At 44.5% G+C, this 17805-nt stretch overlaps 1 protein-coding gene across 3 annotated transcripts; it reads left to right on the top strand.

The window, feature by feature from the left end:
- The first annotated feature begins 364 nt into the window (after nucleotides 1-364).
- On the top strand, nucleotides 365-17614 carry LOC101481732 (uncharacterized). 3 transcript variants are annotated; one of them, XM_024800504.2, is made up of 9 exons: nucleotides 365-667; nucleotides 4738-4883; nucleotides 13068-13201; nucleotides 13390-13507; nucleotides 14485-14555; nucleotides 15619-15694; nucleotides 15847-15909; nucleotides 16446-16515; nucleotides 16824-17614. In XM_024800504.2, the coding sequence occupies exons 2-9, from the start codon at nucleotides 4749-4751 to the stop codon at nucleotides 16904-16906; spliced, it is 750 nt and encodes a 249-aa protein (XP_024656272.1). In that variant the 5' UTR covers nucleotides 365-667; nucleotides 4738-4748; the 3' UTR covers nucleotides 16907-17614. The 3 variants fall into 3 exon arrangements, with proteins under 3 accessions (XP_024656272.1, XP_024656273.1, XP_024656271.1); XM_024800505.2 differs by lacking the exon at nucleotides 15619-15694 and adding an exon at nucleotides 14857-14932 and having other exon boundaries at nucleotides 4735-4883; XM_024800503.2 differs by having other exon boundaries at nucleotides 366-667; nucleotides 4735-4883.
- The last annotated feature ends 191 nt before the right edge of the window (nucleotides 17615-17805 follow it).

Below are 17805 nucleotides of genomic sequence, written 5' to 3'. Positions count from 1 at the left end.
GGGCAGCTGTGGCTACAAGTGTAGCTGCCTCCACCAGTGTATGAATGGGAGAGTGAATGAATAGTGGCATTGTAAAGCGCTTTGGGTGCCTTGAAAAGCGCTATATAAATCCAATCCATTATTAAATCTGCAGTTTGTCTGAGAGGAATTAAAAGTAAAAAGTACGTTTTAATTCATTTAAAACAGTCATATTTGCACAAAGAATTAATACACTTTCTTTAGTTTTGATAGAGAGCGTTAATGTCAGCTGTCCGGGAGGTATTCACAGAGCTCAGGAGTCTGATTTTAAACTTTGATACTCGGCAGCTTCTTCTTTCGGACTTTTACTTTGAAGAGGACCTAGTGCAACATCACTTCCCGTGGAGCGAATTTAACCCGGAAGAGGGCGGAGTCTCCTGAGTTGGGAGTTGGCTGGAACCGGAATCCAGACTCAGCGCGACCAGAACCCTAGACCAGAAATCGAGACCACCACCCAAACAGGGAGCACGAGGACCGACACGAGACTCGAGTCCGCGGAGGCTGAGACGGAGCGCGATTCACAGTTCGTCAAACTTCACGGAGAGTGAGGCATTAGCCGCCAACAGCTAACAGTTAGCTGACCGGGAAGTGAGTGCAGCGGAAGAAGGGCGCGAGCTACAGGTGTGACTGTTTCCAAGGATTCGGACAGGTAAGTGGGGGACACACGGGTAAAGCCGAGCACACTTGAGCTGAGCTAACGAACTAGCCGCTAACAGGGCGGTGTCCGCAGCTAGCTTCCGGCGCTAACGTGCTAACACGGAACAAACAGTGGCGCACACAAGAGGAAGTCAGGTGTGAAAAACGTGCTTCCGATAAAGTCGGTAATAATCGATGAGGTATGGATAAACGACCTGAGCACGTGAGAGGTGCGCGGGCACAGGGAGGGACTAAAGTTTGAGTTTTATTCAGACCAACTTTATTTAAAAAAGCCAATCATAGGGGGAGAGAACTAGAACCGCCCCCTGAACGTGTCTCTTCAGGTCAAAGCTTCAACTCTGACCTACACTTCCGATTTGATCAGTTTAAGCAGTGGTCAAAAATACGGGTGATGACCCTGTACATTAATCACACTTGGAGGATGGGTCATTGCTCAGGCCCAGCAGTGTGTGGAAATCAGATTATTAAGAATAATCAGAGTACTCTAAGAATCTCTGAGCTGAGCTCAAGTGTAGCAGTCGTTCTTACAGCCTTCAGCTTGGCGGTGTTGGGAATCAAGAGGCTGATGCAGCACAAGAAAGAGCCACTGGTGCTCAGGTGGAACAGCGGCTACCCATCTCAGCGGATTTATGTCAGCTGACTGCGAGGAAAATTCCCCGAGATCAACTCGTTGCTGATACCCAATCCAAATATCGGGTCCTCCCAGAGGACGCTGTTCTGTGGAGATGATCTAAAGCAGAGATTGCTCTGCCCTCTTCGTTCATCTCAGGAGCGCGAAACCCATGTTTCTCTATGGGCTGCAGGATGCCACTGGGATCTGACAGCAGAAATAACCACGCCGCCTTCTGTCTGAGCTAAGCTGTTATACTAGGGCTGTTCGATATAACGATATATATCGGATGACAATATAAAAACGTCTATCGTTTCATTTTACGCAATCGTTTGTTTTGTGGTGTTGCGAGCCCCAGCTCGGACAGTCTAGGTTTTTGTTTTGGTTCTTCATGAGTTCGAGCCATTCACGTATCACCAGCAACACAGCATATCACTAATCTTTCTTACACATTCGAGAACCGCCTGATCACTGCTTTCCGTACGGCTTGGTCACTCAAAAATACACACGTTGGTTTAATGCAACTCAGTTTTATTTATATAGCGCCAAATCACAAGAACAGTTGCCCCAAGGTGCCATATATGGTAAAGGCCCTTCAATAATGCGAGGAAAACAGAGAAAGCCCAAACAATTATATGAGCAAGGGCTTTGGTGATGGTGGGAAGGAAAAACTCCCTTTTAACAGGAAGAAACCTCTGGCAGAATCAGGCTCAAGTATGCTCTCTCTTTCTAGTCCCTGTCAGGACTCTTGCTGCAGCATTTTGGATTAGCTGAAGGCTTTTCAGGGAGTTTTTAGGACTTCCTGATAATAATGAATTACAGTCGTCCAGCCTGGAAGTAATAAATGCATGAACTAGTTTTTCAGCGTCACTCTGAGACAGGATATTTCTAATTTTAGAGATGTTGCACAAATGGAAGAAAGCAGTCTTACATATTTGTTTAATATGTGCGTTGAAGGACATGTCCTGGTCAAAAATGACTCCAAGGTTCCTCACAGCGTTACTGGAGGCCAAGGTAATGCCATCCAGAGTAAGAATCTGCTTAGATACCATATTTCTAAGCTTTTCAGGGTCGAGTACAATAACCTCAGTTTGATCTGAATTAAGAAGCAGAAAGTTAGCAGCCATCCAGGTCTTTATGTCTTTAAGTCATTCCTGCAGTGTAACTCATTGGTGTGTGTTATCTGGCTTCATGCACAGATAGAGCTGGGTGTCATCTGCATAGCAGTGTAAATGTATGCTATGTCTTCTAATGATGCTGCCTAAGGGAAGCATGTATAATGTAAACAGAATTGGTCCTAGCACTGAACCCTGTGGAACTCCATAATTAACCTCAGTGTGTGAAGAGGACTCTCCATTTACATGCACAAACTGGAGTCTATTAGATAGATATGATACAAACCACTGCAGCGCAGTACCTGTAATACCTACAGCATGTTCTAATCGCTCTAATAGGATATTATGGTCGACAGTATCGAACGCTGCACTGAGGTCTAGCAGGACCTCTGTGAGATGAGTCAATAAGAAGATAATTTGTAACTAGGGGTGGGCGGTAGAAACGATATAAATTTGGCCAACAGTAGAGATTTTGACTATACCGCTCTACTGCGATAGCGCATGTTGATGGTGTCATCATCAAGCTTGGTGGGTTCTTTTACATTTGAGAGAAGCTAATTGAGTCTAATAACAGATTAAATGCCATGTTGAGGCTGTCATTTTTAGCATCTACATGGATGTTAAAATCCCCCACAATAATTATTTTATCTGAGCTCAGAACTAAATCAGATAAAAAGTCTGAGAAATCAGACAGAAACTCTGTGTAAGGCCCAGGTGGACGATAGATGATAACAAGTAAGACTGGTCTCTAGGGCTGCCATGATTAGTCGACTAGTCACGATTAGTCGACTAGTCACGATTACGTCGACTATCGAAATCGTCGACGACTGATTTAATAGTCGACGCGTCGTTTGAAGCTTTGTAAGATCACAAAAGACGCAGGAATAAGTAGCAGGATTTAAGAGTGTAATAACGGACTGAAACAGAAGATGGCAGCACTGCATGTACAAGGATGCCAGCTGCCGTTAAACCCCGAAGAAGAAGAAGCAGCGTCCCAGAATTCATAGCAGCCCAGCTCAGTTTCCAACAATGGCGGCAGCTAGTTAGTTTTAATGTTACTCTTATTATTCTTTCTGGGTCACAAAATAAACGTTTAACATATTTTCAGGCGAGAATGTAGCTGTGTAAACCTCAAATATCTGCTCAGTTTATCAGGACACCGCATATTTTCAAAAGCGCTCCGACATTTTCGGAGACGTCTGTTACCCATTAGCTTGATAGCGAGCCGGGGGCGAGGCTCACTAGCGCCGTGAGAACACCGGACTCCCGGCTAATCGTTTTCAAACCCACCGCCGTCTTTCGCTACTCAGGTTAAACATGATATATGAGTCACTTAGAGAACTTAAACATGTTATTGTTTGGCTTTTTTCAGTATTTTATTTGTTCCTGAGTAAATCGGTTTGGCTGAGATTAAAGTTATAGTTTTTACACAGCTGAATAAACGTCAAGCCGACAGCTGATTATCAGAAGTGTGAGATGCTCGAGAATATGTTATTTTATATTTTAGATAGCAAGGAGTTTATTAAACTCCACTGAAACAATCTGCAAACTTCATTAAAATTTAATAAACTATCATCTTGTCTTTATTTTTAGTTAGCACAGACCTTAAACACTTAAAGCTGTAAGCTAATGATAGTTCTATAAGAGCAGATGCTGCTGGTGCAATAAGCTGTACGTTTTACGCCCAATGGATGATGATCTGAGTCCACTCTGAACCCCCCTGATGACATGCAGCTCTATTTGTCACTGAGCCTCAGCGGCTGGATACTCTAACCCGGGTTAGTGACTGGCGCTGCGACATTTGTTTTAAAGGCCACTAACACAGAGCTCTTCCTGAAATGGCTCAGGTTTGGCTTCTTTCTTTCCAGCTGTTGAGCTCAGTGTTTGAATTCTTGCCTCAATGTTTGATTTTTCTCTGAGCTTCGACTGACGTGTAAATTCTGCCTTATTCTTGTTTTTCTTTTCAGGATCATTTCTAAACGGAGACATTTGGTCTGCGTTTGTGTTTACGTTATTGTAAAGTCGTGTTTACTGGCGTGGACAAGTCCGGACCGCTAACAGGTTGTAGAAGTGAGCTCCCCTTGCCCCTTTTTTTTGGATTCATGTATTTACACACAGAGCTCTGAAAAGCTCCACGTTGTGTATCACACCGCGGCTCGCTGTGTTCGCTCCCCGGCTCAGTGATAGAGGGCCTCCCTCTGACCACAGCTGTAATTATTTCACTCTTACAAAACGTCGTTTGAACGGACTTCCTGCTGATAGTTTATTTCAGAATAGGTATGTGCGGCGCTCTGTTTTACTGTGAAAAGTGTGTAATAAACTTTTTCTGTGCAGTAGAAGAAGAAAAGATGAGTGGCGGCATGAACAGCATCGAGGCAGTGAAGAAAAAGATCAAAGTCCTGCAGGAGCAGGCCGAGGAGGCTGAGGAGCGGGCAGAGCGACTGCAGAGGGAGGTGGAGAAGGAGAAGAGGACCCGGGAGGAGGTACGGCACACGCACCCGAACGATGTCCTTAAGTCACAGGCGATGACATCACGTATTTCACAGCTGTTTCCTGTCAGATGGCACGAGGCTGCGCTCCCACAGTCCTGTACTGCTGTGCATTTGTCATTGTGGGTTTAACCCTTTAAAACCGGTCGGAGTGGGCACGCTCCGTTTTGCGTAACTATTTTTAAATCTCTGTAGAACTGGAACCACGTAAGCTAGCGCAAAAAATTTTTGCGTATGAAACCAGAGGAGTTGTACTTGCATCTTATGCCATCAGCTTGCCCTAGGTCACGGTTTCCTTCCACATAACGCTTTGAAAAAACTGCATAAAAAGCGCTTGCAGCAACAAAAACATAATGTTCCAGAAACACGCTTTCAGCTGTTCAAAACACTTCCTACGTTGGAATAGACGTCAGCGCGAACAATCGCATGTCCGCCATTACCTGGCCGAGACTGGAAGTGATGTCATTTTCGTGGAAAATGTCGGGTTTTTTTTTAGCTTCAGGGCCTTATAAGCCTATACTGGTGTTTTTAAAAGTCATATTTAGTGTTATGCTTTTCTGAATAGTTTCTGGGATGCTTACAACTCAAACTGCACTGCTGGAAATAGTTTGTTTTGATGCACATGCTGAATCTTTTGCAAATTTGCATTATAATATTTATTTTTGTTTTTCCTGCAGTATATAAAAATTATAAAAATTTCTCTAACTAGAAATATATGTAAAAAAAATCAAAAACAATTTTCAATTTTCTTGTTCATTGCACTTTTTTGCAATTTATGTAGTTACTATGGACTTAATGCATACATGTTATTAAAATCTGGGCTATAACTGTTGTATTGATGTATAGCAACTTGAAATGTTCCCAAAAATGGCTCCACAGCCTGTAAAAATATAAAGATAAGCTCTGGCGGACTTGGTTCTGTGGTAAGGCTTAAAGGCTTATGTGGCACTGCATTTACCTGCCGTCAGACAGGAAGTGATGCCATTACTCGCAATCAGACTTCAGTCACAAAACAGGAAGTGTGCCTGGTGCGGCTGGCTCTGATTGGTGTACAGCCTGAAGTTTAGAGCGAACTCGGCGTGTTTGAAGCAGGGCGAGATCAGGCGAGCTGTGTAGTTCCAGCAGGGCTGCAGCAGAGGGCGCTCACCTTTTCTAAGTTTGTGGGCTCGCTGACACAGTCGCCTGAGTTTTTGTGAATATTTGGTCCAGCCACTTGGTTGGCTCAGCATGGTGCTGTTTTTACTCTGATTGGCTGTTTAAGCTGTCCGTGACAACAAGCTGATCGTGTTTGATGATGCTGGAGGAGAATGCGTTAACCCGGCGGCCAGCGTGAACAGGAAGTGATGAAGCTCGATGAACACGTTCCTGTTGCTTCTTTAAACACAGATATATTTCACCTCTGTAATATTCTGGATGTTTATAACTGAGCTCTTATGTTTGTAAACATTTACAAATATCCTGTTTTTGTTTTTTTGTGATTAATATTTTATTGTGCTTTGAGAACACTACAGTCCACTGCAGAGACAGATTACATCACATAAAAAAAAAGCATCAGCATAGCAGCAGAACAGTAGAGAATACAAAACCAAAATGAGGGGGACAAACAAAGCAAGAGATAAACAAACAAAAACAGCCAGCCTTTGACTATGTGGGTCTTACTGCATGCCACACCCTGACATCCCTGAGGGTGCTTCGTCAGAATGTCAATGTCAGTCCCACTCCAAGTTCTAGTCTGTTCGTTTTATTCTGGACAGATATGGATCCCACTTCAGATGGAAACTCTCCACTTTATTCAGAAGCCTGTATGACAGTTGTCCAAGTGCAGCAAGTCTCCCTAGTTGAATATGCCATACAGAGACAGGTGGGGTGGAAGGGGCCTTCCACTGGGAAATAATGAGTTTACGCCCCAGCATCAATGCAGTCTGTACCCACAGCAGCCTTAGGCAGAGCATATTTAAGGAGTGATGGGTCCCCCAAAACAAATAGTCTTGGTGAAAAAGGAATATCCCATCGTATGGTTGATTTGATAAAGTCATGTATCTCAGTCCAAAAGATTTGGGTTTTAGGACAGCTCCAAAATCATATGGGTCAATGTGCCTACCCCAGTCTGACATCTGCATGAGGTTCGCCCTATACAGTCTGTGTGGCGACCAGTAAATTCGGTGTAGTAATTTAAATTGGATTAGTGTCCTTCTAAGTTCCCTGGACACCTTTTTACTATTCTGCAAAATTGCAGTCCATTCCTGATCTGTAAAAGCCACACCAAGGTCAGATTCCCAAGCTAACTGGAGGGCGGGTAGCCCTTTACTCGTGCCCTTAACAAGCATTGAGTAATATTTAGAGACTTCACGACCTCCCCCAAAGATTTTTTTGATGTAGCTGAGATATTCAATAGTTGGAGGTGGTGTTTAGGGGGAACCAAAAGTTTTGAGCAATAAGTGCCGGAGCTGCAAGTACCTCCAAAACTGACTCTGTGGCAACCAAAACTGCTTTAAGGTCGTTGAAGGACTTGAGAATACTCCCCTGATACAGGTCTCCGAGAACAAGTATCCCAGTCTGGACCCACAGTCTCCAGAAAAACGGAAACTTATTAATGCAGAGTTTGGGATTGAGCCATATGGAAGCCTCAGTGTGAAGGTGGGAGTTAAAATTTAATAGCAAGGCCACCTTCTTCCAGACCGTCTGCAGAACCGGAAGAATGGGGTGGGTTTGTATATCTGGTGGGAGCTTGGTGGTTAAAATGTGCATCGGAGGGAGTGGTGAGCACAAAGTACTCTCCAGACTAAACCATGGGGGGGCTCGTTCTGGAGGGAGGGCCAGTGAACCATGTGTCTCAGACCGAAAGCATAATGGTAAAACAGTAAATCTGGGACCCCCAGGCCTCCCGACTCCACTGGCTGCTGTAGCTTTTTAAGCTTTATTCTAGGGCGTCTGTTGTTCCGTATGAATTGGTTGCACAATCTGTCAAATTGATGAAAATATTTTGATGGGATTTTTAGCGGGAGTGTTTGTAGTAGGTAATTAAATTTTGGAGCACAATTCATTTTGATGATGTTAACTTTACCCCAAAGGGTGAGGAACAAAGGGGACCATCTACTTATGTCGGTTCTGAACTTGTCCAATAGAGTTTCAAAACTAGCCTGAACTATGTTGTATAACAAACGGGGGAATGTAATGCCCAAGTATTTGTTACCGGTCTGAGGCCAGCTGAAATCCCCCGGCTGGAACAGGGTTTTGGGGCAGAAGGCTGTCAGAGGGAGCGCTTCAGACTTTGACCAATTTAGTCTATATCCTGATATATTAGAGAACCGGTTAATAATTCTTAAGAGAGCAGGTAGAGAGCGTTCTGGCTGCGATATTAGGACCAGGCCGTCATCAGCATAGAGCATCAACTTGTGATTATTATTGTGGACCTGGATACCTGGAGAATCAGGGTCTCTACGTATTGTTGCTGCCAGAGGCTCTAAAGCTAGAGCAAAAAGCAAAGGACTCAGTGGGCAGTCCTGTCTTGTACCTCCGTGGAGGTCGAAGGACTGTGATACAATACGGTTCGTTAGTATTGATGCTCTTGGATTGTTGTAGAGAAGTTTGACCCACCTTATGAATTTTGGGCCAAAGCCAAATGCTTCCATTACACAAAATAGAAGTATTTTAGTATTTTTAGTATTTTAGTATTTATTTATTTATTGTCATTGTCAAGAACAATGAAATTGCGTTTGGGGCTTCCATACAACCCCAAAAAAAGAAGAAAATAATAAATACCCCTTAAAACCCAAGTGTACATATTTAACCCAGTGTGACTCCAATGCAATAAGACAATCCTTAGCAATAATGTTCGTAGAAATTCAGACAAAGACCTGAGAAACATGACAAAATACAACAATGCAACCCATTCAATATTATTGTACTGTGAGATATGATATCAGATATGATAGTTATCTATTTAAGAAAGAAGGGGGGGGCAGGAGGGGGAAGAGAATAAAGATATGATGCACCAATGCAGACCAGTTCATTGCTATTAAGAAGTTGGATATGGTTATTGTCCGTGAGAGGGGGGCAGAGGAAAACGCCACTCCACCCTGTCGAATGCTTTCTCTGCATCCAGGGAGAGGGCTATAGCTGGAGAAAAGTCCCCCGTAGAGGATTTATCCTGGGTTGTCCACATAATATCAATTAGGCGTCTAATATTATTGGCAGAGCTGTGGTCCGAATAAAACCAACTTGGTCGGGGTGTATTAAGTAAGTCATGACCTCATCTAATCTGGTTGCTAGTACCTTAGCTAAAATTTTGCAATTGCAATTGATCAAGCTTATTGGTCTGTAACTCTTACAGTCAAGCGGGTCTTTGTTTTTCTTTAGGACAAGCGAAATAAGTGCCTCTGACAGTGTTGGTGGCAGGCTGCCCTTATCCAGGGCCTCCTCAAACATTTGCAGGAGTAAAGGGAAGAGCTCATCTGCAAAGTTCCTGTAAAACTCGGCTGTAAACCCATCCAACCCAGGGTCCTTGTCAATTGGAAGGTTTTTGATTACCCTTAAGATCTCTTCCTTTGAAATTGGGGCGTCCAGGGAGTCCACCTGTGTCCTAGAGAGAGTTGGGAGGTTGAGGGGGGAGAGAAAACTGTTAATTTCCTGAGAGTTTGCTTGTATTTCTGAGTAAGGCAAGGCAAGGCAAATTTATTTGTATAGCACAATTCAACAACAAGGTGATTCAAAGTGCTTTACAGAGACATTAGAAACAAAAACAAATAAAAAGTATGATTTAAAATAGATTAAAACAAGCAAACAAACAAACTAAACACACACATTTCACACCTGTTCGCGCGATCTGAACCCTTATCGTAAGGGGAGCTACCAGTCCTTCTGTGGACGAGCTACTTTCTATTTTAAATTCCCTGAATTTAAAATACTCTCTAGACCCAGTTGGGGAGCTAGAGTAGAGGAGTAGAGTTGCATATAGAAATCTCTAAAGGCTTCATTCACTTCAGAGGGTTTTGACACCATAGTGCCATCCTGTGCTCTAACTGCTGCTATGATAGTCTGAGCTTCTTTTTGTTTAATATATCTTGCAAGCAGTTTGCCAGGTTTATCTCCATCTTCGAAGTATTTCTGCCCGAAATAGAGAAAACTCCATTTTCTGAGTCAAAATTGAGTTAAACTCATATTTAAGTCTAGTTAGGTGGGTCAGATTTGCCGAGCTCATGTCTGCCTTAAAAGCGGCTTCAGCTATGGCAATCTTCCTCTCCAGGTCTATCTGCTTGGTCAGAGCAGTTCTCTTCTTATATGAGGCATGCTGGATGATGAACCCTCTAATAAAGGCTTTCAAAGCTTCCCATGCTACACCTGCACTGGGAGCTGTAGAGAAGTTAATTTCTATATAAGAATTGATCTGCTCTCTCAAGGAGTGGAAAAAGTTGGGATCATGTAAAAGGCTTGAGTTTAGCCTCCATCTGGGAGACTTGGGGGGGCTACCAAATGAGCTCAGAGGCGTGGTCAGAAACGCGTATTCTACCAATAGAGCAGGACATTGCTGAGGGCATGATAGAATTTGACACAAGAAAATAATCTATTCTTGACAGAGTGTTGTGGGGGCAGAATAAAAGGTGTAATCTCTTGTGGATGGGTTGAATACTCTCCATACGTCCACCAAACCCAAGGTCCTACACATTTTTATAGCGACCGACGCTGATCTAGAGTGTCGCTGTGAGGGAGTGCTTCGATCCAGTATATCATCCATGACCAAGTCCCCTGCTATCAGGATTGGGTAGTCGCCCATATCACAAATTTTGCATTCCAAGTTTCCAAAAACGGTGGGGTCGTTGATGTTTGGTGCATAGATATTGCTTAAAATCATCCTATGGCCTTGAATCTCAGCCAAGAGTATCAATGTCCGCCCATCTTCATCCTTAACCATCCGGGAGCATTTAAACTGTAACTGCTTATGAATTAAAATTGCGACACCCCTACTCTGACTGCTGCCACACGAAAAGAATACCTGACCAACCCAATCACGGCAAAGTTTATCTGACTCTTGGGGAGACAAGTGAGTCTCTTGAAGAAAGACAACGTCAACTTTTTTTGATTTGATAAATGTCATGATTTCTTTTTTTTATTGAGTGGTTAAGGCCCTTTACATTCCAGGTCATTAAAGTAAGGGCCCTTTGTGGCTTATTCGCCATCATGCAATACGTGTCGGACATATAACCGTGGGGTAACTTATTATTAGAACCAGGAGTTCAGTACTGAGTGGACAATATTTGGAAGGCTGGCTGTAAGAAAAATTGGGGGGTTGGAAGTAAATAAAAATACCAACTGATAAACATTTAAACAGATACGTCTGGGGCAACCAAGAACACTAGTCACCCTCAGGTGGGCTATGAGCCCCAGAAAGCAAAGCATAAACTTTATGGTCCGTGACTCTAACCAGTCGAACAGTCATAAACAGGACCTGTCGCCAGCAGCATATTAAATCAATGTAATATGAGGAAAACAGTCATTCCGGGACTTAGCTAGCTGAACAAACTGAAAAGGGCTTCATAACAACTGAAAAACTTACAGGAATTTAATAGTCTTAGTGAGCTTCGTATCCTCAGAAGCAGCACAACTGAATAACTCAAATAAAACTGCGAAGCCCTATAATATTGAAACTAAACAGTTAGGAGGTGCAAAGTATATCGTGTATAGCATGTTAATTAAAGCTAGGGCAAGAAAAAAAAAAAGGAAAAGAAAAAGGGTAGTGTTTAAATCCAAGCCCTGACTGTAAATATCTCCCTTAAAGTAAAGACAGAATGTAGTCCTGGGCTTTTTTTTTTTTTTTTGTGTCGGTAAACTCACGTCTGCCCTTTTTCAGCACCAGCACCGCTGGGAACAGTAGGGAGAACTTTATCTTCCTTTGGTGCAGCAGCCGTATACAGGGATTAAATGCCGCTCGTTTGTCCGTGACAAGTGCACTCACTCCAAGAACCGTATAATTATAAATATGAGCGTGGTGAAAGTTGGGCAGCATGCTAACGTCTTTTGTCCACTCTGTGTGCTCGTAAGGGTCTAACCCTTTCACCCCTTTGATTTTTTTTTTTTTCCTCATATCTTTTCTTTGCCTTTTTGTCGAGTCTGTCTTTGTACGGACCGGCATTGTTCTCCTTCGTTTTGTACATACCTTTTTTGGGCGGCAAAGAAAAACCAAGAAGGTATTGGAACCGGAGAATGAACGTTTTGCGGTGCTGCAAATGCTTGCATGTGATGCGGTATTTGGATTGTTTTGCCACGAGTTCCCAGCATGCAATGTGCGAAAGTCGCGTGGTCTGTCAATCTCTATTCAAGCTGCCATCTTGACCGCCTACGTCACCGGACTCCACAAATATCCTGTTATTTATCTTACTGTTGTTGTGCTGCAGCGACATCATTTCCTCCGATTATCAAAGTGTTGTGAAAATGCCTATGATTGATAGGTGCGTTGACTCACGCACATCTGGAGGTGGCTCACATGTGGTTCCTCCCTCACAGTGTGCACAGCCTCATTTCTACCTGTTACAGTAAATATCCAGTACCCTTCCTGTCAGCGGAGTGTGTACTCTGAGTACTGCAGTACACTGTGTGTGTGTGTGTGTGTGTGTGTGTGTGTGTGTGTATCAGGGCGTGACGCGCTGATAAACGGCAGCATGAAGCTGCTGATAACACACACTTGGCTGTGTGACCTGATGCGTACAGGAAACCTGACCCGTTTCACTTCCTGTTACCTCCAGATTAAAGTTGCTGGATTAAAAAGGCCGCAGTCTGCTTGTGCGTTCTGCTGCTGAAACTCGACTTTAAGCAGAATTAAAGTCGAGTTTCATAATTTAAGAGTAAATAGACAAACTACAGTTAAGCTTTGTTTTTGTTTGTGAATCATGAAATCAGAAACATTATTTATAAAACAGATGATTCCTGTGTCATTTCCTGTTTGTGCTCCTGAACCAGAGCAAGCTTGTTATTACTACAATAACAATGTTTCATAACTAGTAAAAACACATTTTTAGCTTTAAGTATTTCATGTGCAGCTGTCACTGTGTGTGCGCGCACCTGTGTGTGTGAAAAGGAATTTTATTGTGAAAGGAAGGAACAGGATGGGGAATGACCGGATGTTTGCGCCCCTGGGGGGTTAGAGGTCGATGTGTCAGCTGACCTGTGTCTGTCTCCCCGCAGGCGGAGGCCGAGGTCACGTCTCTCGGTCGACGTCTGCAGCTCAGCGAGGAGAACCTGGACCGCACTCAGGAGAGACTCGCCGCCGCGCTGCACAAGCTGGACGAGGTTGAGAAGGTAGCCGACGAGAGCGAGAGGTCAGAGGGCGCTTGTATTCCACAAATACTGCAAAGTACTACAGCTTGTAATAATACACAGTAATACTGTGGCAGTACTATGAGAAGCACTGCAGGATTTGTAGGATTTGTTTGTAGCTGTTTTACACAGCAGCAGTGCTGAGAAGGTCAAAGGTTAAATGTGATCACATAACTTTGTCCACAATCAGGGGGATGAAGGTGATTGAGAACAGAGCTCTGAAGGACGAGGAGAAGATGGAGCTGCTGGAGGTGCAGCTGAGGGAGGCCAAAACCATCGCTGAGGAGGCAGACCGCAAGTATGAGGAGGTACTGCACACGCTGCTACTGGCATTACCACATAGTTAGAGCAGGGTGATATGACCCAAAATATTTATCACGATATACATCTGAAAATCTGCGATAACGATATAATTGACACGAGACAAAATACTTTACAACTCCACAACTTTATTAGTGCAAAAAAAAAAATCAAAGTATTTTCACTTAAACAAGCAGCTGTTTTATCTGCATTAAAGTTATATAAACATGTAACAGTGCAAATGCAAACTCCTCGCTGACAGTTTAACCAAAAGGCATTTCCAGTGGAAACTGGCCGACATATCCTCAGCATAACCATGTATAACATCCACAACACTTAAAAAGAGGTCATACACACACAGTACGGTAACATTATGCTGAAGCACAGTACGTATCACTCCGCGAGGCTCCGCCTACGACAGCCGTAATGCTCCGACAATCCATCAAGCGGTGCGGCTTTGTAGCTTAGCAAAGTCGTACTGAAACATCTGACAGATTGTCGAGCGCCGTGCACATAAAATCGTTTCGAGGTCAGTAAACACAACCAGAGTTCATACATAAGGCACACGGGATTATAAGGGGCTCTGTCGACTTTCAGACAAATCAAAGGATTGATTTTAAGTGCGCCGTATTTTCCAAACAACGCGGTAATAACGACGGCCCGCTAGCATGCGCTACCAAAAATAGTGCTTTGTTGTGTATCTGACGGACGAAAGCTAAACCAGTTCCACACCAGTGAAGCTGCAGCGTTTTTACAAACCAGTTCAGGTTCATTGTTTCATTCAACGATCCGCTTTCACTCTTCTCGTTCTGCGTCGCCGCCATGTGCGTATGTAAACAAAGGCACAGCGCATGCACGTTTTACCCATATTCTATCGCCATATTATACATCTATCGGTATTACCGTGAACGGTATGATATGACCCAGCCCTAGTAGTACATAGTGGTGTCGTACACAGGAATGCAGTGTGCTGTTTGATTGACAGGTGGCTCGTAAACTGGTGATGGTGGAAGGAGAGCTGGAGCGAGCTGAAGAACGAGCGGAGCAGGCCGAGAGGTTCTGCACACACACACACACACACACACACACACACACACACACACACACACTTTCAGAGCCACTTTATTAGGAACACCTTGGGGACCACACAGGTGAGTTTCGAGCGGGTAGGTGTTCCTAATGAAGTGGACATACCTGCCTCTGTAACAGCATGAAGCTGCTTTGACACACCTGGTAACTTTGACATCACATTGATGTGATGCCACACTGCTTCTGTAACAGCTCCGCCTCTTTCTCCCTGTCTGTTTCTACGGCAACTGTCTGCATGCCCTGCTACCTGCCTCCACCTGTCTCACAGTAAGGTTCGGAGGTTGGAGGAGCAGCTGAGGAGCTTCGATCATTCGCTGAAGAGTCTGCAGGCGTCCGAGGATAAGGTACTGAGGGTCACGTGACCTGGACCTGCTGACCGAGTGAAGCTCCTCCTCCTGACCTCCCACTGCCTCCATGATCTCTGACCTTTATCTGCTGCTTCAGCTCCTCCTCCTCACCCTCCTCCTCTTGTTGCTCTGCATGAATCTACCTGCAGGCTCAATGACACCTGACAGTGCGCGCGCACACACCTGATGACACACACACAAACTCATAGGGTGCTCAGATGGTGTCGGGTTGATTAAAATGCTTCTAGAAGCAGTTCTCGTCACTCGGCAGCCATCTTGATAACAGGATGTCAAGCAGCAGGTGAGGTAGAAATGTAAATCAATGGCTTTGTTGGCATCCTCATGACTTGAAAACAAAGGGGCGGAGCCTACAGATCACATTTATGGTGTTCCACCTTGCACCTGTCTGCCTGGCGACAGAATACATCATCAGTTCCGTACCTGGCAATCTCTCAGAGCAGCACCTGTGCAGGTGTGCTGCTCCGTCTAAGTCTTGAGGCGGGAACATTAAAGATGGGGACCGTATGAACAGTTGGGTCAGGCTCATAACATTTCCAGGTTCTGCTGAGTGCATCCTGCTTTAGTCGGAAGGTACCGTAGTTGATACCTGACACCACCTGAGCCTACCTGCCCACATGCCTGTCTGACACACTGTGTCCTCTGATGTGACCTTTGACCTGCAGCAAGACCCGGGTGTTGGAGGAGGAGCTGAAAACTGTGTTCACAAGTGCAAAGTCTCTGGAGGCCCAAGCCGACAAGGTAGGAGGAGGGGGTGGGGCTTCATGGCACAGGTAATTCTGCCGGGGAACGGAGCCGGTGCAGTCTCTGGAACCAGAAACGGTTCAGCCTCACACCTGTGTGCTCACCTGTGTGTACCTGCTCTCTGATTGGCTGCTGTCTCTGTGTGTCAGTACTCTCAGAAGGAGGACAGGTATGAGGAGGAGATCAAGAGTCTGCGCAACAGACTGAAGGAGGTGAGTGTCATGTTCACCTGTGACGTCACGACCTGTTGGAGAAACTCGATTTGTTTCTTCTTTTCACAATAAAAGCTGTCAGCTGCATGGAGGGAAGCATCTGAATAAAGTCAGCCAATCGTCGGTTTAAGGCTAAGTGTGTAATGTATTTTCAATTTTATAATTAAGGTCTGAGACTTTGTCTGAGGTCACGAATATTAACTCATTCACTGCCATTGACGTCTATAGCCGTCAATTGCAGTGAATGAGTCAATGGGTCTAACCCATTCACTGCCAATGGCTGGCAGTGAATGAGTTAAACAAGATTAATGTGACCATAAAGTGTGATGTTTTATTTTGAAAAAAACTAAACAAAAAATATCTTGAAAGGGTTTAAGAAAGTATAAAACCAGGACGTACGAGCGTTTTCAGTTTGACTATTTATCCTGCACAAAACAACAAACCAGAGCGACCAATCAGGGTTCTGCAACAGACCAGCTTTTCACATTCTCCCCCGTGTGTATTTCCCTTTTGTCATCCGACTTCCTGTGTTTCAGGCTGAGACCAGAGCTGAGTTTGCTGAGCGCTCGGTGGCCAAACTGGAGAAAACCATCGACGGTCTGGAAGGTGAGGCCCACGATCAATATTCATCACAGACAAGTGTTATTTGTCACATACACAGTACAACATGTGTCCGAGCTGCGGACAGCCTGCAGACTTAGCTGCGCCATTCCAGGTTTTAGCATGGTTTTCTAGCAGGACCCTTACTGAATACAGGGCGAACTTGCAACTCCCGCTCCAAAGGCATATAGTCTTACCACTACACTATCAGCTGCCAGCTGAGGTCACAAAGTAAAACTGTAAGACCTCAGAGACCAGCCTGTGATTGATGTGATTGGTCATTGACTGGTTGGCCCCTCCTCTCTGTGTTGCAGATGCTTTGACTTCTGCCAAGAACGCAAACCTGGAGCTCCAGGCGACCCTGAACCAGACCATGGAGGAGCTCAACTCCTGCTGAACCTCTGGCTCCGCCTTACCTGACGTGGATGTCAGGAAACTCTGTGGCCAAAATATTCCTCTTCCCTTTCTTCCTCTGGCTCAACCCCTTTTGTCACTGGCCCCTCCCCTTTTCTCTGCTTGCTGGAGGTCAAAAACTAGATCCTCTGATCCTGCTATGAGAGGAGTGTGGGAGATATTTCCTCTCCAATCTGGCTCCTCCCCTCACCTTTGGCCCCTCCCCCTCTTTTCTCACATTCCTACTTTGAACTTTTTCTGCACAGTTTGCTTTGCCTCCACCCCAGTCATGTTTTTGTAATAATGAGTGACTAACAGCCCCGCCCCTCGTTAACTAATGACTAATGGCGTGTTTGTCTTAACGGTTTGTTGTTCCTGCTTTAGTTCACTTTGCCACAATAAATATTGATGACTGATTGATGAAAGCCAATCTTCTGTTAGCCAATTAATTATTGTTTTTGTATTCTGGGGTGTGGCTTACTGGAGTGACCAATAACGGAGGCATTCAACTGCCAAATATGGTGAACAAAGGGGCCAATCACAAGCCAGACACGCCTCCTGTTTTCTTTGACCTTAGGACAGAATCAAAGTTAAGAAAAGTGATTACCTGGAGGCAGGTGCTGTCATCACTGATGATGTCACAGTTCATTGTAATAAATCGTGAAAGTGAAACAGGATTTTATAAAATAAAAGTACCGTATGTAGAACCAAACAGAGTCTGGGGGTTATTGATCGATCGACTCATTTTCCTCTGAAACGGTGAGGCAGCTGTGAAGTTGTACTGCAGTACAAATACACGTCCGCAGGAGAGTTTAAAAACTGACACCAGGTCAGTTTTAGGCTCAGTCTTAAAACCTGGTCACGTTCTAGTGACTGAAAGTGCAAACTTGGGTAAACTTTCAG

The sequence above is a fragment of the Maylandia zebra genome, linkage group LG1 (assembly GCF_041146795.1).
Source record: "Maylandia zebra isolate NMK-2024a linkage group LG1, Mzebra_GT3a, whole genome shotgun sequence".
Classification (NCBI taxonomy): domain Eukaryota; kingdom Metazoa; phylum Chordata; class Actinopteri; order Cichliformes; family Cichlidae; genus Maylandia; species Maylandia zebra.
Note: the sequence above shows the minus strand (reverse complement) of the source record. Positions and strands in the feature narration are given on the sequence as shown.

Excerpts from the sequence above, each read along its gene's own strand:
- LOC101481732 (XM_024800504.2), top strand. The coding sequence starts at position 4,749 with ATGAGTGGCGGCATGAACAGCATCGAGGCAGTGAAGAAAAAGATCAAA. Across the intron at positions 13,508-14,484 it reads CAGACCGCAAGTATGAGGAG|GTGGCTCGTAAACTGGTGAT; the intron begins GTACTGCACACG and ends TTTGATTGACAG. Across the intron at positions 14,556-15,618 it reads CGAGCGGAGCAGGCCGAGAG|CAAGACCCGGGTGTTGGAGG; the intron begins GTTCTGCACACA and ends TTTGACCTGCAG.